This window comes from Microcebus murinus, chromosome 18, assembly GCF_040939455.1.
Source record: "Microcebus murinus isolate Inina chromosome 18, M.murinus_Inina_mat1.0, whole genome shotgun sequence".
Lineage (NCBI taxonomy): Eukaryota > Metazoa > Chordata > Mammalia > Primates > Cheirogaleidae > Microcebus > Microcebus murinus.
Window position 1 is genome coordinate 27,592,203 of NC_134121.1, and position 23,377 is coordinate 27,615,579.

Here is a 23,377-nt window from a genome sequence, read left to right on the forward strand (position 1 = left end):
ACTGCTATAGCTGGAAGACCTTGAGCAAATTGCTTAACTTCTCGGAGCCTCCATGTTCCTCTCTTGAATGGGACTTAGATAACTACATTGTGGGATTCTTATGAGAAATATATGAAATAAAGCATTTAAAGTGCCTGGCCTCACTGCAACAGGACCAATTAAAAAAAAAAAAAAAAAAAAAAAAAAAAAAAAATAAAGTGCCTGGCAAAGTGCTTGCTATTGTTCAGTTTCGTGTTTAGCAGAGGATTAGCTTCTTATACAATATAATCGTTGTTATCACAATTGAGGGAAATTGAAGTTTTTTCAATTTTTTCTTTATTTCAAACAAGGCTGCAGTTCATATCCTCCTAATGTGAGGAGTATCTCTTAACGGCAAAGCCCTAGAAATGATATTAGTGAGTCAAGAAATCAATCTTGATCAGAATTGCCATCCAGAAACCAAGTTTTTATCATTTATCATCTGCTCCCACATATATCCCCCTGCCTTTAGGAGCTGCTCAGGTTGCCGTATTACAGAGCTTCCCCACTCTGATCTCAGCTGCCACTTTTTCATTCCTTATCACATTCTTCCCACTAAGCATCTTTCTTGCTCACCATTTGTACTTACTGGTTTATAAGCATATACAATGAGACCACTCCTTAAAAGTACTCTTTTCTTCTAGAAAATAATTCATAGTAGTTCATCAGGTCTCTTCTCTGAGTCTTCATCTCTGCTTTGTGTGTGTGTGTCTAAAGGTTTCTTCATCATCTAGATACTTTTCTCTTCCATCTTAAATGATACTAGAAAGTTAATCTCCAGACAGCCAGATTTTATTCTGCCTTCTAACTTCATCTCCTTTTCCCCCCTAGTTGTTACAAAATGCATTAAAAGGTATACAGTCACTTCTAAATGGTGGGAAGATGAAACTGACACAGACTGATAAACTTGGAGCTCTTCTAGCTGTGCTAAAGGTAAGGCAAGTCTTCGTTAGGGTTAGTGTCTTTGTTATTTAAATCTCAGGCATGAGAACCACTTTATATCATCATTCTAAAGCTAACTTTAAGATATTAAAAGTTCTTAAAATATTTTGAGAGAGTGGAATAAAATGTTCATATATTTAAAATTAAGAATAGAAAATAATAAATCTTGATTTAATAAATGTATCAAACTTTTAAAATTATGAACAGGTTGTTAGGTATAATCTGTAGATAATTATAGATTATCTTGTACCTGCTTATACCTGTTTGTACTTGTAAGAAGAGCCAGGGCTTCTCCTTGGCTTTCTCCAAGTAGCAGGCAGGCCAGCCAACCCAGACAGGTGTCTGCAAGCAGCTTCTGAGCCTGCCAGTCACTGGGAAAGTCAGGTCAGCCTCCTGGGGACCAGCTGTCTTCAGCAGGAAAGAGTGAGAAACTTTGTGCTGGCTTCGGGTAAATGCTATGTGTGACAGTCTAGTTCTATCATGACTAAATTTTAAGTCTTTCCGTATGCCCTTTCTCCTACTCCCAAATCAAATAAGACAGATCAATAGCTAGATGTGGAGATAGCTGGTAAATAATTCGTTTTATGATTTATGTTTTGTTTTGTATTTCCTTATTTATCATTATTAGAAATCCATGTTTCATGGACTCCCTGGACTAAACATAGAGATGCCCACAGTGTTATACCCAACTCCACTTCCTCAGTATGACGGGCGACCACTTGTCAAACCACAGCAGTCAGAATCCAGTGCCTCTCAGCCAACTTCGGTACATTTATGTCTATTTAGATCTAAGTTGTGGCTTGTTTTTAATGACTTGCTATGTGTGTTTTCTATGATTTGCATCATTACTGCCCAAAAGCCCACCTTTAGTTTTAATTTAAGGTTTTTATCATAGTAAATTTAAATTTATCAGATTGCTGAAAATACCAGTTAAAGCATCTTGTACTCCTAAGAGATCTAGGCAGTATGACAGCTGTAAAAATAAGCATTCAGTTTACATCCCAAACCAAGCATCCTCATCCCCAAAATGCTCAAGACCAGGAGTGAATAAACTTTTTTCTCAACTTTTTCTAAAAGTCTAGCTAGTAAATAGTTTAGGGCTCTGTCACAACTACCAACTCTGTCATAGTAATACAAAGGCAGCCATAGACATTGTGTAAAGGAATGGGCAGCTGTGTTCCAGTAAAACTTTGTTAATAGGAACAGGATGTAGTAAAACTTTATTAATAGGAACAGGATGTGGGCTGGGCTGAATCTGGCCTTTGGGCCATAATTTGCCAACCCCTCTGTAGACCACTGGAAGCCCACCTACCAGTCAGTTCACCATCTCCACACTCCTTACATTCACCGGATCTCCCAGCCTTTCCAGATGGCTGTCACTGCCCACGTGCTTCAGTTACCTGGAGCACATAGATATATGGCCAAGGGTTTACATCTAGAAATGTAATAACTGAGGAAAATGCTTATAATTAGAAATTCTTTCACTCATTCACTTATTAAGTATTCACCAAACATCTGCTATATCCCAGACATTATGCTAAGTGATAAGGATATGGACTCTAGCTGCTCTTAGGAATCTGAGGGAGAAGGCAAAGATGGAAAAATAAACAACTACAATGCAGTATTACGATTTCTTTCCTCAGAGTATTCACAGAGTACTCTGGGAACACATTCAGGGCACCCAATCCAAATGGAGGAGGAAGAAGGGGGTTTTTAAAAGATGTGCTGGCTAAACTGAGACTCCAGAGTGAGTAGTACAGAAAAGGAGGGAAGAATATTTCATTCCTAGGGAACAAAAGGTGCATAAACATAGAGAATGAGAGTGCACACAGCCCATTTGTTAGTTAATAGAGCTAGAGTTTCTAGCATGTGTGGAGGGAAAGGGTGGGCCAGATGTGTAATAGAGGCCAAATGATAAGTGTCTTGTATAATATGCTAAAAGAGCTTGAGTTTTTTTCTTGTAGACAATGAAGATTCATTGAAGAATCTTAGAAAAATCACTGTGGTAGCAAGTGAAAGAGTATGGGTCTGGGGCCACATTAAGTAGTCCAAGATAGAAGTGATGAGGACTTCCTCAAGTTCAGCGACTTTGAGAATGCAGAGGAGGGCACAGATTACAAAGATATTTGGATATCAGAAAGAAAGAAGTAGGGGAAAAGAAAGAAGCTGGCTTTTAATTACCATCTACTACATAGCCTCAAAGCCCTAAAATATGCATTGTAAGTAATGGCTTACCATTTCTCCTATGCAGGCATGTTGAGTGGTACTAGCTATGTATCTTATTCGGGAGAACTGAGAAAATAGGCACTCAACCCATTTTCTATAGGCTTTAATTCTCTTGAGGAATCCCAGTTGAGAAGGCTGGATGCCCTCACAACAACCATGCAAGGTAGGTGATATTAGCCTTATACTTACAGATAAGGAAGGTCATACACAAAGAATCTAAATGATTTTCCCAGAGTCACAGAGGTAGAATTTAAATCCACGACACATGTTTTACTCTGCCCCGTGCACTTCATACCTAGTTTCTTATACAAGGGCATAAGCACTTAGCATAGTGCCTGATGCATAGGATATTAAATAAGTGCCACTTTTTCTTCTTTGTTCAGACTACATGTTGGGGACATATTTAGTCACTTTCAAATGAGAAAGTAAATGATTCAGTTAAAAGGCATTTTGAAATAGCTATCATATGTATGTCTTCATTTGCTTCTAAAATCAGAATAAAAAGAAAAAATCCAGGGTAAAACCTAAGAAAATCCAGCAAGAAGATGAAGAGGAAAAAGTATCCAGTGGTGAAATAGAAGCAGCCCCAGTCACTGGCACAGGCAGAGTGAACATGCATGAAGGGAACACTTGTTGTTCCTCCTCCCTGGGTGTCCAGAGTTTGCCTTTAGATGGAAGTGGACCTGCAGGAAAAGATCGAGTCTCCTTATCCTTCAGTTCTTCCAGCTGGAAAAGGGTCAGCAGTAGTGAGTCAGACTATTCTGATGCTGAAGGAAGCATGCAGAGTAAAATGAGGTAGTAGTATTTGGATACATTTTTGTACATTATATTCTAAGTTGCATGTAAGTTTTTAACTTTGCTTAAAAACCTGACTGCCACGTGTGATTTAACTTGAAGATTCTCATTTAAGAAGATTCTCTCTTTGCATTGCTCTGAACATGGCTTGTTCTCCTGATCTGCCTAATACTCATTGTTCTTCTCCCTAGAATATTCTTTCCTTACTTGTGTGTGTGTGTGAGTGTGTGCGTGTGTGCGCCTTTTTGTCTTACTAACCACTACTCATTCTTGATACGGGCTCAAAATTCTGAGAAGCCTTTTCTGCTTCAGTGTTATTTATAATGTGTTACAGTTATATCTTTAACTGACCGGTCGCTGCTATTAATAAACTAATCAAGGACAGGGGCTTTGTCTGTCTGCCAGCCTCAGCATAATGCCTTGCACATACATGAGGTCATTCAAGATAGTTGTTGAATGGATGGATGTATACTCTGCATTATGTCACATCTAACTCTAGTTTCCTAACATCAAAATGTGGCCTTCTTAGTCTCTAGTTGTGTTTTTTAATAAATTGTTACATAAGCAAATTGCCTTAACATGTTTTGATTGTATTTTGAAAAAATTTTTTATTATAATATCACTTTGACATCTTTAGAGATTATTCAGAATACATTAATTTCTCAATGTATCATTTGAATTGACTGAGATAAATAGTATTTCATGTTTGCATTTTTTAAAAACTTTCTTGTTTTTCTTTCTTGGGTATGAAAGGTCTTACCAAGCCAAAGTTCGCCAAGGAGCATTAGCTTGTTTTCTTTCTACTATAAAATCAATAGAAAAAAAAGTTCTTTATGGCTACTGGTCAGCCTTTGTTCCTGATACGCCTGAGCTTGGAAGCCCACAGTCTGTGTCCTTGATGACTCTTACATTAAAAGATCCTTCTCCAAAGGTAAGAGCATTTAAATTTTAAGCTTTATGATAAGAAGAAAAAAGTATAAGTCTTCACTGTTCTCTCTCTTCATTGTTTTCTCTGCCCTATCCAGTCTTATCTGAATACAGCTTGTATTAATGTGTTAATACTGTTAACCGTGTTAATACTGACTCAAGTCCTAGGTGGAGAACCACTGGACAGGCAGGAGAATGGGGAGTGGGCTTATGTGAATAATACATTGAGGGAGAGCATATAGAGGTTGCTTCCTGCCCCAGGGTTTGCTGGAACTATGAGCATGCTGAGTTATAACTTTGGTGTGTTTTCTGAGCTGCACTGAAGCAGCTATGCTTCTCTTCCTTTTATGAAAATGTTGATTGCTGTGGTTTTATAATAGGAAAAAATCAGAAATGACTTAAACTTGGCGGAATATCATGGTATATAATGGTATGAAGGATGCATAGGTTTATAGAAAAAGGAAAATAATGTTTTGTGAAAGCATCAAATACAGAATCACATATACAGTAGGATCCCAACAGTGGCTCTTTCAACTTTTTTATTTTTCAAGTCACATGTAATATTTACATATTTTAATGAGGAAAAACTTATTTTTAAAAAAGAAGAAACCGATGCATTAGCATTTACCTATGGTCCCAGCTACTCAGGAGGCTGAAGTGGGAGGATTGCTTGAGTCCAGGTGTTCAAGGCTGCAGTGAGCTATATTTGAGCTACTAGACTCTGGCTTCAGTGACAGACTGAGACTCCATCTCTAAAAAAAAAAAAATTGAGAAAAGAGAAAAAAAGAAGAAAAAATGGTTTGGCAGTCTTGGATGGCTATAGCAAGATATCCCATGTCTGATCAAATATTTGCCTCTGCTTGGATATGTTAACTTCTCTTCAGAAACTAGTCTTTTAACCAAGTAAGGAAAATAGCCTACTATTAATATTGGATTCCCCTTATAATAATGAACATTAAAAAGTCATGCTGAGGCCGGGCGTGGTGGCTCAAGCCTGTAATCCTAGCACATTGGGAGGCCAAGGCGGGCGGATTGCTCAAGGTCAGGAGTTCGAAACCAGCCTGAGCGAGACCCCGTCTCTACCAAAAATAGAAATAAATTAATTGACCAACTAAAAGTACATATACAAAAAATTAGCCGGGCATGGTGGTGCATGCCTGTAGTCCCAGCTACTCGGGAGGCTGAGGCAGTAGGATCACTGAGCCCCAGAGATTGAGGTTGCTGTGAGCCAGGCTGACGCCACGGCACTCTAGCCTGGGCAACAAAGTGAGTCTCTGTCTCAAAAAAAAAAAAAAAAAAAAAAAAGTCATGCTGAATGACTTCTAGGGGTCCTCAGGTAACTACTCACAAAATGAATAATTAGGCCAATAGTGTAGTATTCCTTTTCTATTTTTGTGGTTATCTTTTAAAGTGGGGGGTAGTAATGCACAAGACATTGGAACTCCATATGATCATCTCCTTGAATAGCCAATTACTACATAAGAAAGCTAGATACTCTTCAAAAGCTTTTACAGGGTGAAGAAAAATAAGATAGCCCCAATTATACACAAAAAATGCATTGTGGAGTATTTCAGATACCCAGGATCCTAACTAGTTAAGCCAGCAGAAACTTTGCAAATTAACTAAACCATTAGTGAATGAAAACCTGAGAGAAAAATGGAAAATGAATGGTGGCAAATAAATCAGTAATGAAGCCATTTGAGTAACTGAAAGAAAAACTACTAAAAAGACTTAAAAATATATATTTGAAGACCCTCCAGCTAGGGAGAACTGTCAGCAGTGGCCAAGAAGATGGTGCAGTGGAGCAAGTAGCAGCCCAAGTTTACCACCTGCATTGCAGCTGCCCACTAAGGGGATATGGGACATGGGTGTTGAGAACATGATTATAGAGAGGTTATGAGGTTGTATTTGATATAAGTTAATTGAAATAATTTTCATGATAATTTATATCTTTATATTTAAAAAATGTTTATATTTTAAAGTGCCATGAAAAATTTTACATGTTACAAAGTGGTCTTATCCATCTCCTTGATTTGGGTACCTTTTAGATATGTTCTTGCTGTTTAACTTTGGTGAATGCAAGAAATGTGATGAGAAAAAAGATTCAGAACTTCCTTCTGGAGATGTCCTAGATCCAGTGCAAAAGTCACAATAAAGTCCTGGAGAAATGGAAAAACCAGTCATCCTTCTTAAAGAGAATAAAAAAAAAAGATGAAAGAAATGCTTTAAATTAGTGGTAATGGCAAGTGAAATAATTATACTTGAGATTTTTATCAGGTATTAGCTTGGAATAGTGTAAATAAGTGTGGTGATTATTTTCCACAACAAGGCTAGAGGCATACCTCTGCAAACTGTCCAAACTCTAATTGTGCCCCAAGATGCACGCTAGAAGAAATAGTGGCGGTAGATGATGTCGATGAGAAAGATCTTTTATAAAGACTAATAGAAAGTTTAAAAATTATGCAAAAAATGAAAGTACCAGCCGGGCGCGGTAGCTCACGCCTGTAATCCTAGCACTCTGGGAGGCTGAGGCAGGCGGATTGCTTGAGGTCAGGAGTTCGAAACCAGCCTGAGCAAGAGCAAGACCCCGTCTCTGCTATAAATAGAAAGAAATTAATTGGCCAACTAATATATATATAAAATTAGCTGGGCATGGTGGTGCATGCCTGTAGTCCCAGCTACTCGGGAGGCTGAGGCAGAAGGATTGCTTGAGCCCAGGAGATTGAGGTTGCTGTGAGCTAGGCTGACGCCATGGCACTCACTCTAGCCTGGTCAACAAGCGAGACTCTGTCTCAAAAAAAAAAAAAAAAAAAAAAAAAAATGAAAGTACCAGTTCATGTGACTAGAATGTAACCGTATTTTGATTTGACCAGATTGAAAGGAACAGCCATGTCTGTAGGCTACATGGTTATCTTCTCAGGTGCTCATTGTGCATGTAGAGTTAGATGGCTGGAGTTTCTCTCAGCTAGGATTAAACACAACAAGACATTAATAGTATATCTTGTCATTAAAGTGCTTACTGTGATTAGTTTTGAGTTCATGGCAGCTCTGATGTGGACTGTGGTAGATTCTCAGCTGGAAGCACAATTTTAACTAGTATACCAAGAAATTTTCCAAAGAGAAATAGAAGGAAAGGTAATCGGACTCTTCCAGTCAGAATGCCAACAATAGAAGCTACTTTTAGGAAATTGAAACATGAAATGCTAGAATGGTTAGCTGGGAAGGAGAAATCTTAGAAGTTTCCTTTAGGAATTGGCAATGTGGTGGAAAATTGTCACATTTCCATGTTGGAAATGTGCTTCAGAAAGCACATCTTATATGTTTCTGGAAGGAAAAGAGCAAATTATCAGTAAAAATAACATGACTAAGAATTTCATCTATATGAGCTCCTTAGGTGTTGGGCATATTTTGGAGATATTAAGATCATTAAGACTTGTCTAAGGATTATAGAGCAAACCTTAGTCTTGGTACCTTCAGAATTATCCTGATTTTCAAATTCCATAATGATAATTTATTTCTTTTTAAGATAACTATAAAAGATGGAAGCAAATCAAAATCTAGATAATAGGTAGCATAACTAGAAAAGAGAGTGAAAGGGTTGGAATTTTTAACTCTTATGGAATGGTAGGTAATCAGGTTTTCTCTTATATGGCCAACCATGAATAGATAACCTCTGGTTGCATGTCTCCAAGACTAGGGCCCTGACACAATGTTCAGATGCCTCCACTTAAAAGACAAGCAACTTTAGGAGTATGAACCAATAAAATTAACCCTAAAACATGTGAATAGTAATACTTGGACAAAGCCAAAGGAGAGAATAACCAAGAAACCTCAGTTGTACCCACTCTCAGCAGGGACTTCTTTGTCACTCTTCCAGAAATATTCTGAGACCAAACACACAAAAAAGAAAAAAATTAGGATTGACTAAGCTACCTCAGCAAACATTTTTGCTACAATCTTAAGTAGCAAAAATGGAAAAATGCTTTCCTGTTTTATTAGTTTCATGTCTAAGAAAGTGAAATTATACACTAGTAAAACTGAGCATACTAATGTTTATAAGATGGAAAAGTCTTTGATCCATCATTGCAAATATTCAGACAACGAAAACTTAACAAAATGAGCTCTCTGGAGAGCTGCACCTGTTGGGATTTGCTTGCACATCAGTAATTTCTGCTAAAAGTGCTGATTAGAACTGGTAAACAGGACATTAAGTATTGATATAAGAGCAGATGAAGCAGAACTTGAACCAGATTCAGTATCATAAGTAACAATTACAACAAAGATATATTAAACAGTTTAAAGGAAATTAACTCAGAACTATGAGAAGTTTCTTTTGTGTATGTTTTGTTTTGTTTTTTGGGGTTTTGTTTTTGAGACAGATTCTCCCTCTGTTGCCCTAGCTAGAGTGCACTGGCTTCACAATAGCTCTCTGCAACCTCAAACTCCTTGGGCTCAAATGATCCTCTTGTCTCAGCCTCCCCAGTAGCTAGGACTACAGGTGTATACCACCACACCAGCCTTATTTTTTCTATTTTTGGTAGAGACAAGGTCTCACTCTTGCTCAAGCAATCCTCCCACCTTGGCCTCCCACAGTGCTAGGATTACAGGCATGAACCACCACACCTGGCCAAGAAATATAATTTGATATAGTATCAAATTTCTATTAATATATAGATTTAATAACTCAGTGGGGAAAAATAACCAATTTCAATGACATTTGTTTTCATTTGTGATAATCATGGATGTTTTCCCACCATAGAGTGCCAAAGTTAATTGTGCTAATATCTTTTGATTTTTTGAACAACAATCTGTTCCTTTCCACAACTTGATTTTTAATTTTATTTGGTTTGTGACCTGTTGGAATTGTGATTTTTAATTGCCTTCTACAGAAATGAAGGTTTAGCATAACATCTATCTTGTTCAGTTCACACCAGCCATCTAGTCAGGAATTGACAAACTATGGCCTGTAGGCCAAATCTGGCCCCACCACCTGTTTTTGTATGACCTGTGAGCTGAGAATGGTTTTTACACTCTTAAATGGGTTTTGTTTTGTTTGAGACAGAGTCTCACTCTGTTGCCTGGGCTAGAGTGTCATGCCATGGCATCAGCCTAGCTCACAGCAACCTTAAACTCCTGGGCTCAAGCGATCCTCCTGCCTCAGCCTCCCAAGTAGCTGGGATTACAGGCATGTGCCACCATGCCCGGCTAATTTTTTCTATATGTTTTTAGCTGTCCAGCTAATTTCTATTTTTAGTAGAGATGGGGTCTTGCTCTTGCTCAGTCTGGTCTTGAACTCTTGACCTTGATCGATCCACCTGCTTCAGCCTCCCAGAGTGCTAGGATTATAGGCGTGAGCCACCGGACCTGGCCTTAAATGGTTTTTTAATAATCAAAACAAGAATAATATTTCATGATATATGAAAATTATGTGGAATTCAGATGTCATTGCCCATAAGTAGAATTTTATTGGACCACAGCCACATTTATTACTTTACATAGTATCTGTGCTACCATGACAGAGTTGATGGTTGTGACAAAGACTTTGTGGCCTGTAATGTCTAAAATACAAAATAGGTACTACTGGCTCTTTACAGAAAAGTGGATCAGCTGACTCGTGTTCACACTCTTGCTCTTTCTTTCACACAATTTCCTAATACATTGTCAACTTCCTAACTTAAGTGATTATGCTTACTTTGGAAGTCTCATGTTGCTATACTACAAATTTGTTTTCAGGGAAATCTTTAGATTTTTATGATTTCACTCTACAAAAGGCCTGCAGAAGTGATTTATTATTTCATTATTTGGAGATAATATAGTTGAAGGCTTTCTGGAAAACCTTATTCACTCCAAACTCAGATATGCTTCATGTTGAGTAATTATTTAGATTAGATCCTAAAATCATATTGATTCTCTGCTTTTAAAAAATCTGACCAAAAATGTTATTTGGTACTTTTGGGTGAGTACAGTATTACCATTTTAATAATCCTGCATTTATTACCTGTATTCTACTTAGATTAAATTTGCTTGCTTTTCTTTTTTCATTTCTGATTTTTAATACTGCAAAATCTTCAGAGTACCAGCTGAAAGTAATCTTTCAACCTTATAAAGAAAATCTTAATGCAGTGATGCTTTTCCTGACAAATGTAGCAGTCCATGACAAAGGTGTACTTTTTTCTATCCCATCCATAAGATTAATTTAGGTATCCCTTTCTGTGATTATCAAATACTGTTACTATAGGTATTGTTATTTCCTGCACCTAAGACTGTTTCTAAAAGCTGCATCACTAATGATACCTGCCAAGATGAATGTACACAAAGTTCCTAATGTCCTATTTAAGTTAACAGTGAGCATTGAGATGCTTCAGAGTGGAATATAAACCTGAATGCTCTCAGGAACTTTGGCATGAAACAGACTCTAGATACATGCATGTTTTTCTACCCTATGGGCTGTTTAGTTTTGTCTTTTCAATTGGCCTTCTGCTTGAATAAACCAAGCCTTTAAATTATTCTCATGCTCAAGATTTCAGATTTTTGTGCTATGGTGTAGCTTAGATTTCTTCCTTACTGTAAGAAAACCTAAAAGCAATGAGATTTAAGATTATTTATTTATTTATTTTGGTTGGGGATGTAAGTGGCCTCGTTCATGGTTGTTTTTATTGTAGGAACTAATAATCCCATTGCCTTTATTCTTCTAATGAAAATAATTCTAAATACTTTGAAAATTAAACATATATAGGAAGAAGTGAATCCAGCTCCTGATTTTTAAGTAACTGATGTGAATTACCCTGACATTTCAGACACGTGCCTGTGCTCTGCAAGTTTTATCTGCCATCTTGGAAGGCTCAAAGCAGTTTCTTTCTGTTGCTGAAGATACCAGTGACCACAGAAGGGCTTTTACTCCCTTCTCTGTAATGATCGCTTCCAGCATTAGAGAGTTGCACAGATGTCTTTTGTTAGCCTTGGTGGCAGAGTCATCTTCACAGACCCTTACTCAGATAATTAAGGTAAATGTGCCAAGTTATCTGTGGGTTCCAGAGGGGGGTTTTCTGTTTCACTTTTGTATAAGGTTTTACATAGCCCAAAAGTAACTTGGGCTTGACTTTAATAAAATTATTACTTAATTACATTCTTAAGATATTCTGTTTGGAAGTTTGTACTTGTCTGATTTTACTTACAATCTCTGTATGTCCAAATAAATGATTTACTCAAAATAGTCCTTTATCTGTAGTATTAAGTTGTACCAATGATAATGCAGGTGTTATTTTAAGAAAACAAAGACAGAAAAAGAAAAGGATTGATTTTCAATTAAGTGTATAAACTTTTTTAATTAAGTGCTGTACAATTTTCTTTCTATGCTATGTTTTAATCAGGCCACTGATTATTTAATTTATTTAAAATAAGCTACTTTTTGTGTTTTACAGTGCCTTGCAAATTTAGTGTCAAATGCACCTTATAACCGTCTGAAACTCAGCTTGCTGACCAAAGTCTGGAACCACATAAAGCCTTATATCCGCCACAAAGGTTGGTAGTGGTTTAAAACTGAATGCTTCTTTATATCAATCAAATGTGGATTATTAGTGTAAAAAAAGAAGTATTCAGAGCCAAGCTGTATTTTACAGCTCCAAGAGATCTCTACTTATTCTTCCCAACCTTTCAAGGGTACCAACTGTTGCTAGAATCCCACTTTTGACCCCTTAAGCCCCAGTGGAAGTGAGCTGGGGAATTAATTGTAATGTTTATGTATCTTTAGGCAGTGACCCAGAGCATCCTCTTAGAATTAGTATTCAGCCCAGTATAAGCAGCTCCCCTCAAGTATATAATAGTTTATATCCTTAAGACATAGGCAGAGGATGGGTAGATGGATGGATAAATATTATCCTCTTTTTAGAAAGAAAAACTAGAATATAAAATCTAACTTCTTTAATATTATATTTCCTCTGAAGTTCAGACAAAACCTCAAAACTTCAAATCCCCACTAACTACCTAGTCTTATTTCTTATTATTTCCTGACTTATTCCCACACATAATGTATATGTGTTATAAACACTGGCTTTTAGAATATTTGTTGTTCTTTTTTTTGCAAGCTTTCAGATCAGACCACCTTCTGATGAGTTGCATTATGCAATCAGAATTATAGAACAAGAAGGAAGTGGATGTTTTCCGTGACATCATGGAAAGAACACTGTACCTGGAGTCAATCTGAGAGTCTGCAACCCACTCCTGTTTTTGCTATCTCATAGTTGTGGCCCTCTCTGAACCGTAGTTTCCTCCTATCAGGAAGAATTTTAACTACCTCGTAAGATTTTTATAAGGCTCAAATGAGATAATGATGTGTAAACTATGTCCAGTTCACTACTTGCACCAGTGTCTAAAACGGGACCTAGAAAAATAAATCTTACCTTAAGGTCTCTGATCACATTAATGGCAGAAGTAAAATTAAAAAACCGAGTCTCCTGACTCCCCTGCTCATTCCACTGTGCCGGCTTTTCTTTCTCTGCATCTTCAACTGAGCGGAGTGGACCATGTCTCAAAGGTCCCTTTTAAATGTCTGATTTTGTCATCAGTAACTTTTTATTATTAAAACGTTTAACCCCCAAATACTTATATATAAATGTAATAAAATATGTACAAGATCTATATGAAGAAAACTGTAAAACTGATGAAAGAAGTCAAAGAAGAACTAAACGAATGGAGAGATAGTCTGTTTGTGGGTGAGAATACTCAATATTGTCAAGATGTCAGTTCTTCCTAACTTTATCTGTAGATTCAGTACGTTCTCAATCAAAATCCCAGCTAGTTATTTTGTAGATATCAACAAACTGATTCTAAAGTTTTTATGGAGAGGCAAAAGAGCCAGAATAACCAATACAGTATTGATAGATAAGAACAAAGGCAAAAGACTGACACTACCCTACTTCAAAATCTACTGAAAAACTATAGTAATCAAGACAGTGTGGTATTGGCAAAAGAATAGACAAATAGATCAGGGGAACAGAATAGAGAGCCCAGAAGCAGACACACATTAATATAATCAAGGTTCATGCATTGCATTTGGTTATGTCACTTCAGCCTTTTTAAATCTAGAGTAGTCCCCTCACATCTTTTTTTTCTTTTAATGATACTGATTTTGGGAAGACTCCAAGCCAGTTGCCTTATAGAATGTAAGCTGTAAGTTCTGCCACAAAGCTAAAAGAAGAAATCACATTCTTGATTTGTCAGATTGTTTTCTTTATGGTGTTAACTTATACTCCTATCCCATGTATTTCCTGTAAATTGGAAATTAGATCTAGAGGTTTAATTAAATTCAGGTTAAAGAAAGATTTAATAATCTGGAGGCGTAACCACCATCCGTAGGATAGCTGCTCCCATGGTGATACATCCTTACTGTTTCCTTTGACAGATGTTAATGTTCGTGTGTCAAGTCTTACACTCTTGGGAGCTATAGTGTCCACTCATGCACCTTTACCTGAAGTCCAGCTACTTCTACAACAGCCATGTTCTTCTGGTCTCAGTAACAGCAGTTCAACAACTCCTCACCTCAGCACTCCTGACTTGTGGAAGAAAGCCCCTGCAGGACCCTCTGTGGAAGAAGCGTCAGTTAGCTCACCTAAGGGGTCTTCAGAGCCCTGCTGGCTCATTCGACTTTGCATTTCTACTGTTGTACTGCCCAAGGAGGATTCCTGTTCAGGTAGCGATGCTGGCTGTGCAGCAGGAAGTACCTATGAACCATCTCCCATGCGACTGGAGGCCTTACAGGTAGGAGGTTTCATTTCCTCATCTCTGAAATAGAAATAATCATTCCTCCTCAAAGGGTGATTGTGAGGAGTATATGAAAATAGCGTAAAGCCAAGCTATGTATTAGCGGGAGTTGCATTTTAGGTGTGGGTAGTTTGTTTTTTTGTTGTTGTTGTTGTTGAGACAGAGTCTCGCTCTGTTGCCCAGACTAGAGTGCCATGGCATCAGCCTAGCTCACAGCAACCTCAAACTCCTGGGCTCAAGCCATCCTCCTGCCTCAGCCTCCCGAGTAGCTGAGACTACAGGCATGCGCCACCATGCCTGGCTAATTTTTTGTATATATTTTTAGTTGGCCAATTATTTTCCTTCTATTTTTAGTAAAGATGGGGTCTCACTCTTGCTCAGGCTGGTTTCTAACTCTTGACCTTGAGTGATCCACTCGCATAGGCCTCCCAGACTGCTAGGATCACAGGCATGAGCCACCGCGCCTGGCCCTGTTTTTGTTGTTTTGGGGGGGGGGGAAACCCTGGTTTAAAAATGTCAGATTCATTCCTTTTTGTTCTTTTATTATAAACTATTTTAGTCACCTCATGTATTATATCACAGGTGGGTATAATAGATTAGATTATAATTCTAAAAGAAATTGTACAGTTAATCTTTTATTTTTGCAGCTTAAATGTTTAATTGCCTATAAACTTCTCCATGGTCTTTTATCTGCTTAGAGGAATGAAATAATTGTTCCTCCAAAGGAAGAAAACACTAGGTAAAAGGATTTGCTTTATCTATACTCAAATATGATTGATCTATGACATAGCCCTGGTCCTGATATCTGCTGCTAATTAACTGGATGGCATTAAACATGTCCTTCAGCCTTTTCACCCCTAGTGTCTTTAGCTGTAAAATCCAATTACCACCTACTCCAAAGACTAGTTCTGAGACTTAAATGATATTAGTAAAAAAAAAATCATAAAGTATAAAGCACCATAAAATTATGATAGTTACTTGATGTTTAGTCATAAAATAAAGATTACGGTGGTTCTGCATTTCATTCAACTTCAGATTTCAGTCCCTTGTTGAGTGTGAGTGATTTGTGAAATACTAAAACACTTTTCTGGACATTGCAGCCTTGTACTCAGTTCTTGAGAGGTTAATTCTGTGCACTCTTTGCAGGTATTAGCTCATCTGGCAAGGGGCTACTTTTCAATGGCACAGGTCTACTTAATGGAGCTGGGAGAGGTGATTTGCAAGTGCATGGGGGAAGCAGATCCATCCATTCAGCTTCATGGAGCAAAGGTAATTTTCATGAAAAGCCACATGCTCTTCTCTTCATTTTACATTCTTCCTCTGCCACATGTCCATCATTCCATCATTCTCCTATTTTCAGCTCTTTACATATAAACCCAAAGAATTGATCTGGGAACAAATTAACAACATATAGCTGTTGGTTTTACTCCTTGAAAGAATGCCTCTGTTATAGGAGTTCCTGAGAAAAGAAAGGAAATCAGTTGGAAATTTTTTTCCTTGATTTGAGGTGATCTCCAAACTGAAGTTGTTTGTAACATCCATAATTCTAATACTCTGTTTTGATAATCATTTCTTTTATCTTGGCAGCTTCTTGAAGAACTAGGTACAGGCTTGATACAGCAGTATAAACCGGATTCTGCCATACCGCCTGATCAGAGAGTACCAGTCTTCTTGGTAAGTGGACGTCAATTCATAGTTTTCTCTTTCCTCAGTGCGTCAATTGCAGTTTTATTTTGCAGCTCAGTGGTGGAATAGATGATATGGTTTCTTTTAATGTCAAAAATGATGGTTTATTTCTTTTGCATAAAACCTAATTTGGTTATTCAACCTCTCCAATAAGGAAACTATTAATGAAATGGTGGGAAGAGCCAAAGATTTTGAGTCAGAAATCAAAATCTGGGGATCAAATGTAGGGAGTATCACTTAATGGATATGTGGTTATGAACATGGTTTCCTCATTGTAAAGAAATTATAATCCATAAGTCAAAAAGCTGTTGAAAAACTGAATGAAATGTAAAGATGCCAGCACATTGTAGGTACTCAGTGAATGTTAATTCCACTAACCTCCTCTACTCCCTCATCCCATGATTCTATATATTAAATTCCTGTGATCTCAAGTTATTTCTGTTGCCCCTACACTGTGCCAGTTCTTTGGATGAAGGGCATGTGACCCCACTGAAAAAGGGTCCTACTTAGTGCCGAAAGCAAGATCAACTTAGTGTTGGTGATGTTTTCTCCCTCTGCCTGCCTCATTCTGCTTATTCTTTTCCCTTCACAGTTTCCATCATCCTTGCAGTGAATTGAAAGTTCTAACCTTAGTCCCTTCCTTAGGCGGCCACTAAAGCGTTCATGTAACCATTCGCAGGGAGATGAGTGGAGCTTTGCTATCAGAACTAGGTTTTATATCCAAACTTCTCTCCTTGCAAGACAAGTGACTTAGGGCAAGCCTCTTAACTGTTCACACTCAGTTGTTGTTTTATCTGTAAAAGAGACATACTTTCTGTATTACTTCTCTGTTGATGAGTAATAAATTAACCCTAAACACTTAGCTGCTTAAAACAACATACTTTCATTCTCTGTTTCTGTGGGTCAGGAGTTGAGAGTAGCTTATCTGGGTGGTTTGGCTCAGGTCTCTCATGAGGTTGGGGTCAAGGTGCCACTCAGGGCTACAGCTGCCTGAAGACTCAACATAGGTTGGAGGCTCTTCTTCCATATACCTGGCAAGTTAGGAGTGGCTGTTGGCAGAGGCCTCAATCAGTTCCTTCTTGTGAGGACTTCTCCAGAGGGCTGCCTCTAGACTGGCAGCCAGCCTTCCTCACAAGCAAGTGATCCAAGGGAAAAAGAGCAAGACAGAAGCTGTGGAATTTTTTATGACCTAGCTTTGGTAGTTTGATGCTGTCATTTGTACAACGTCCTGTTGGTTGCACAGGTCAGCCTGTTCAGTGTGGGGAGAGCTACACAGGTGTTGTGGGGCCCTCCTGGGGGCTGGCCACCACGTTTTCTGTCCCCATTCTTCTGGATTTGGCAGGGAAGAGGGGTCTAGACTGGATTTCCAGGAGCTGAGGCAGGAGGAAGACAGAACTGGTGCCTGAGATACACAGCAAAACCCAGGACTAAGTCCATGGGACAGAAACTGGGTATACCAAAACCACAGATTTGCAGATGAATGTGAAATTCCAGAGTTTTCATAAAATGTGGAAAGAAAATGTTCAGATGCCAACCTTTAGGGGTTTTAAAGTGAGATGATTCTTCAAAGTGCTTAAAACAGAGCCTCCTGGCCAATTTAAGAGTGTACGCTATGTACCAGGCCCTGTGCTAGAAACTTTACACACGGTATTGTATTATCACACAGACTCTGCAAGTAATGTCTTTACAGTTTTATTGAAGAGATGCCAAAGTTTAGGTAGACTAAGTGACTCATCCAAGAGATGAGTCTCATCATGCAGAGACAAGCAGCAGCTAAAGGACTCACTCTCAGCTCTGCCTCTGGATTCTGTGCTTTTTGGACTCGGGGCTGCTCTGGGACCCTGATCCCTGTGCCCACATGGGATCATGTGGAGCCCTCGCTGGGTGTCAATTGATCTGGATTCTAGTTGGCCCCTGCTGCTAATTAGCAAGTTGAAATATCTCTTTGTGCCTGAGTTTCTAATGACAGGGACTTCATTTAGTTGTGTTGAGGGTTAAAATGAGTTGAAAAGTATGAAATACTTAAAACGATGCCTGGCATGTGATAAAGCTCTCTGAAAAACATTAGCTGCTACTGTTATTGTTGTTGCTGCCATCATCGTCCTCCTCCTCATCTTCCTCCTATTCATTATCATCACTATTACTGCTGAACTTTATTAGGCTATTGTCTCCTAATCAATAAAATGGAAGGATCAGCTACTGTAGTTGTTTTCTAAAGTTCTTTTCATCACTGTGGAAAAAGAAATAATGAAAGCATTTACAAAAAGGGGCTACTTGAAGGAAATGTGTCATTACTAAGGCCTAGGCTTAGCTTCGAGTTGGTTCCACTGTCTTGAGCTGCAGCTCTTACTGTGCCTCTGTTCCAGGTGGTGATGTTCTGGACTATGATGCTGAACGGCCCTTTACCCAGAGCCCTGCAGAATTCAGAGCACCCGACTCTCCAGGCGAGCGCCTGTGATGCCCTGTCTTCCATCTTGCCAGAGGCCTTTAGCAATCTGCCGGTAATGTGAGGGGGTGTTTGCTCACCTTCAAATGATACGTCCAAGCTTGAGTTTGATTTTTTTTTTTCCATTTTGAACTAGTATTCAGCATCATCTCTGAAGAAAAAGGTGCTTATTTTACTTGAGTTTGGGGTGAGGGGAGTGGGGAACAACAAATGGGAAAACTGAAAGCCTTAATATATCAGGAAAGCTGTTTCCCTCTGTGTGTTAGAATGCAGGTGGTAGAGGTAAGAGTAGCAGAGGCTTTGAAGGCAGAGAGATTTCAGAAAGGTTTCATATCCAAAGTTAGAAAGACCTGGGTTAAATTCTAGCTCTTTGACTATCTGAGCCTCCCTAAAACTTAATATCGTTGAGAATAGTGAAAAATAATATAAAGTATGTGAAAATTCTTAGGTTCAGGGCCCAACACATATGGTATTAGTCTTAGTGTGTTTGGGCTGCTGTAATAAAATACCATGAATTAGGTGGCTCCTAAACAACACAAATTTATTTCTCATAATTCTGGAGGTTGGACAATCCAAGATCAAGGCACTGGCAGATTTGATGTCTGGTGAGGACTCACTCTCTGGTTCTCAGATGGCACCTTCCTGCTGTGTCTTCAGATGGTATAAGGGTCAAGGCAGATCTCTGGGGCCTCTTTTATAAGGGCACTAATCTCATTCATGAGGGCTCTTCCCCCATGACCTAATCACCTCCCAAAGTCCCCATTTCCTAATACCATCACTTCGGGAGTGAGGATTTCAACATATGTATTTGGGGGGAACATAAACATTCAGACCATAGCAGTATTCAGACTGCTCCTAGAATGACCTACTTCACATGGTTGTAAGAGTTAAATGTAATTGAGATGTTGTGTGTGCTTTGCACAAAGTGGATACTCAGACGATAATTGAATCTGAATTGAACCTGCTCTTACCAGGGTAGCCTCAAGGTCACAGTGGTGTTCAACTCCTGATTATAGACTCAGGCACAGATGTTTCACAGTCACTTGTGGAAGCTTTTGGCTCCTAGTTATTTCATTCTCACTTTCCTTTGTCAACCTTCTCATTGCAGAATGACAAGCAGATCCTGTGCATCACAGTGCTACTCGGACTAAATGACAGCAAGAACCGTTTAGTAAAAGCTGCAACTTCACGGGCCCTTGGAGTCTACGTGCTTTTTCCCTGTCTCAGACAGGTCAGTGAGCCTATGTAGCCTTCTGTGCCTTTTTTATAGTTCAGAGTATGGGTTTTTGTGGATATAGAGCTCCTCGCCCTGGACAGTAAAGGAAGTTAAATTGCTTTGTAATCTGGCTTCCTTAGTGTGTAGCATACTGCCTGGACCCTAGGTGCCCAGTAAATGCTTAAATTAATGAATGATTGAATAAAAATGAAATGAGACATTACCATGTGATAGTAAATAAGTTCTCCTTCACATTTACTTGTGACATATGTCTCACTGCAAGGTGTGTAGAGAGTAGGATGTGTTTGTTTTCCAAGGTGGAAATTAACCGAAGCATAGACTTCACAGGTAACTATCACAGGCCAGGTTATAGTGTTCACAAGAGCAATAGCTATAGGCTCATCAGGTGTCCATGGAACATTCCAAAATCATGGGAGAGCATCCTCCTGGGATTTTGTTGAGTGTCCAAATTATAAAATACAGGAATAGTAAATTGAGTAAACAAATTTTTATTTCCAAATAGAAAATTGCTGTAAAGACTTATAGCTTTATCTGAAAATAGAGAATTTCAAAGGTAGCAGTATGAACTCCTAAAGTAACTACAATGTTTTGTTTTCTTACAGGATGTCATATTTGTTGCAGACACAGCAAATGCAATATTGATGTCACTTCAAGATAAGTCTCTGAATGTTCGAGCCAAAGCAGCCTGGTCCCTGGGCAACCTGACAGACACTCTGATTGTCAACATGTAGGTGACTCAGCTCATTTTCCCTGGGTGACTTCTGAGGCTGACGTCCCAAAAGGATATCTTTGATCACTATTATGAAAGAATTGTTAGTAATACCCCCCCATATTATGCAGTCTTCCTGGTTTGTTTTGCTTTATATTCCCCTTTAAGTAACAAAATTAATAAGCTGTTCTTAACATCTGTTAGGAATATATTAAGACATATATGCATAAAAATACTGTATGCTAATATAATATAGCCATGTTATAGAAAAGATAAAAGCAAAACCTTAGTGATGGTTACCCTAAAGTATAGTTTCTGGGGTTTAAGAAATATATTCACAGGTTAAAAAAAATTCAAAGAAAATCCAAACAGTACAAAGAAAAAAATACCCCTATTATTGACTTTTTATAAATCCTTATTACAAAATCACCACTGTGTGATGATGACTAACCATTTTTCTGTTAGTGAACATTTTTGTGCATGAAATCTACATTTTGAGATAGATATTCCTTTTGAATACATTCCTAGATATGAAACTATTAGATCAAAAGATGTATGCTCCAAGTTTTTGGTATAATCTGAATGGATTTGTTAAGCTATTTTCCTAAAGTTCTATAGTTATACTAAGTGATATATTTTTATATGTATATACTTAAGTGTGTTTTACCTTTTAACGTGTTTTTACCTGCTTTGGGTGGAACAGGGAAACACCAGACCCAAGTTTCCAGGAAGAGTTCTCTGGTCTCCTGCTCTTGAAAATGCTGCGGTCAGCTATAGAAGCATCGAAGGATAAAGACAAGGTAGATTCTCAACAAAACCTAGTATTTCTCCTTTAGATACTTTGTATATTATAGTTGCAGCTTAGTGTGATGTTCTTCATACTATCCTACCAGATGTACCCTTGTTTAAAGGATATTGAGGATATGCTCAGGGTATAAAGTGGCCCACTCCACACTTGTGTAGCTTCTTTACTGTCTCATAGCTCATGATAAATATCAGTGCCAAATGTAATACTACATGATATATTCAGGGTTGTTTTAACACTAACCTGTTTCTCAAAAAAAAAACAACAAAAAACTTTAAGTAGAATTGGTAAGTGAGAAAGATGAGCAGCCCCTGTTTGAATATTTCCTATTACACTAAAAAGCACAGGCCTGGGCTTTAGGTCAGGCAGACATGGATTCAAGCCCTGGCATGCCCTTTAGTAGCTGAGTGACTTTGGTATATTAACTTCTCTGAAGGTTGTTTTCCTCTCCTATAATGTAGAAGTTGTTACATATACTTCACTGAATACTGAGATGCCTTATGTTAAAGCACAGTACCTGAGCCATACCAAGTGCATAATTTAGTACAGTGGCTCTGAAAATCTGGTGATCACTTGGGAAGCCCTGCCTCAGAATAATATAATCAGAAATTCTAGACTGAGGGCCTGGGAATTGGTGTTAAAGAAAAAAACCAAAAAACGTCCCAGATGATTCTAGTGTGCTTGCAAGGTTGAGACACTCTGGTCTAGTAGAAAAGTACTGGACTGGGAGTTCAGAACCTAGCATCTCTTCCTAGCCTTGCTACAAACCAGTCTTGTCCTATTGTCCCTGGGCCTTTTAGTCCATCCCTGTAAAACAAGGAAGATGAAGCCCTCTGAGGTCCAGACTAGCACTAAAGAAAAATCAGCAAGAGGAGCCTCACCTTTCTGCTGGCTCAGAATGATAACCAGACAAGACCTTGCAGAGGTCTGAGGACTTGCTTTAAGAAATATAGAACCTCCTGGGTTTTTTTTTTAAATCACTGAAAGTATACTTTCAGAAACATCTCTTTGGCAAAACAGATTTCTAAGGCTTTTACATTTTATTCTAGGTAAAAAGCAATGCAGTCCGGGCCCTTGGAAATTTGCTTCACTTTCTGCAACCCTCTCATATAGAAAAACCCAGATTTGCTGAAATCATTGAGGAGGCTATCCAGGCCCTGATTTCTACTGTTCTAACTGAGGCTGCAATGAAAGTCCGATGGAATGCTTGTTATGCAATGGGAAATGTATTTAAAAATCCTGCCCTTCCATTAGGTAAGAAAGTTTGCTTATCCTGTCTGGTGGAAAGCCTCTTTGGACAGCACACACTAGTCTACATTGTTATAACTTGTCACAATGTTATCACAGTATTAGAAAAAAATGGATACATACTGAAATCCCAAGTTTAGGGAAATGGTGAAATAAATCATTATATATACAATGGGATATATAATGATTTATTGTACTTTCCTTTAAAATTAATTACAAAGTCTTAATCTTGGAAAATACTTCTGATATTAAATCGTTTCTATAGTATGATCTCAGTTGTTGCCTCTGGATGGAATAATGAGTAGGATTTTTTCTGCTTTCATTTTCTACAATTTGCATATATTGTTTTAACAGTCAAGAAAAAATAAAAAATTGGAATGGAAAAAAGTACAATTTAGAGGAAATCCCGTTTGAGCTCTTGGTAAAGAAATTGATGCTAAATCTAAGGAGGGCATCTGTCCCTAATTAATGGCATGCCATGCACCTTGATGTATCATTCAGGGCTAGTAGCTGCTTAGATACATGGATCATAACCTCCAAATCCCATTCCCTTTGAATGCTAGCATTTGCTTTATACAT

The 23,377-nt window shown here is 38.2% G+C and overlaps 1 protein-coding gene across 2 annotated transcripts in view; it reads left to right on the forward strand.

Annotated features, from left to right (window-relative positions):
- HEATR6 (HEAT repeat containing 6) overlaps positions 1-23,377 on the forward strand; it is a 34,497-nt gene that overhangs the window by 7,048 nt on the left and 4,072 nt on the right. For both annotated transcript variants that reach the window (XM_012782631.3, XM_075994377.1), the window contains exons 6-19: positions 850-951; positions 1,589-1,726; positions 3,683-3,981; positions 4,735-4,912; positions 11,706-11,912; positions 12,330-12,429; positions 14,309-14,664; positions 15,814-15,936; positions 16,255-16,341; positions 18,720-18,854; positions 19,908-20,030; positions 20,639-20,763; positions 21,449-21,545; positions 22,600-22,804. In XM_012782631.3, the coding sequence (XP_012638085.1) occupies positions 850-951; positions 1,589-1,726; positions 3,683-3,981; positions 4,735-4,912; positions 11,706-11,912; positions 12,330-12,429; positions 14,309-14,664; positions 15,814-15,936; positions 16,255-16,341; positions 18,720-18,854; positions 19,908-20,030; positions 20,639-20,763; positions 21,449-21,545; positions 22,600-22,804 (2,275 nt within the window). The remainder of the gene's footprint in view (positions 1-849; positions 952-1,588; positions 1,727-3,682; positions 3,982-4,734; positions 4,913-11,705; positions 11,913-12,329; positions 12,430-14,308; positions 14,665-15,813; positions 15,937-16,254; positions 16,342-18,719; positions 18,855-19,907; positions 20,031-20,638; positions 20,764-21,448; positions 21,546-22,599; positions 22,805-23,377) is intronic.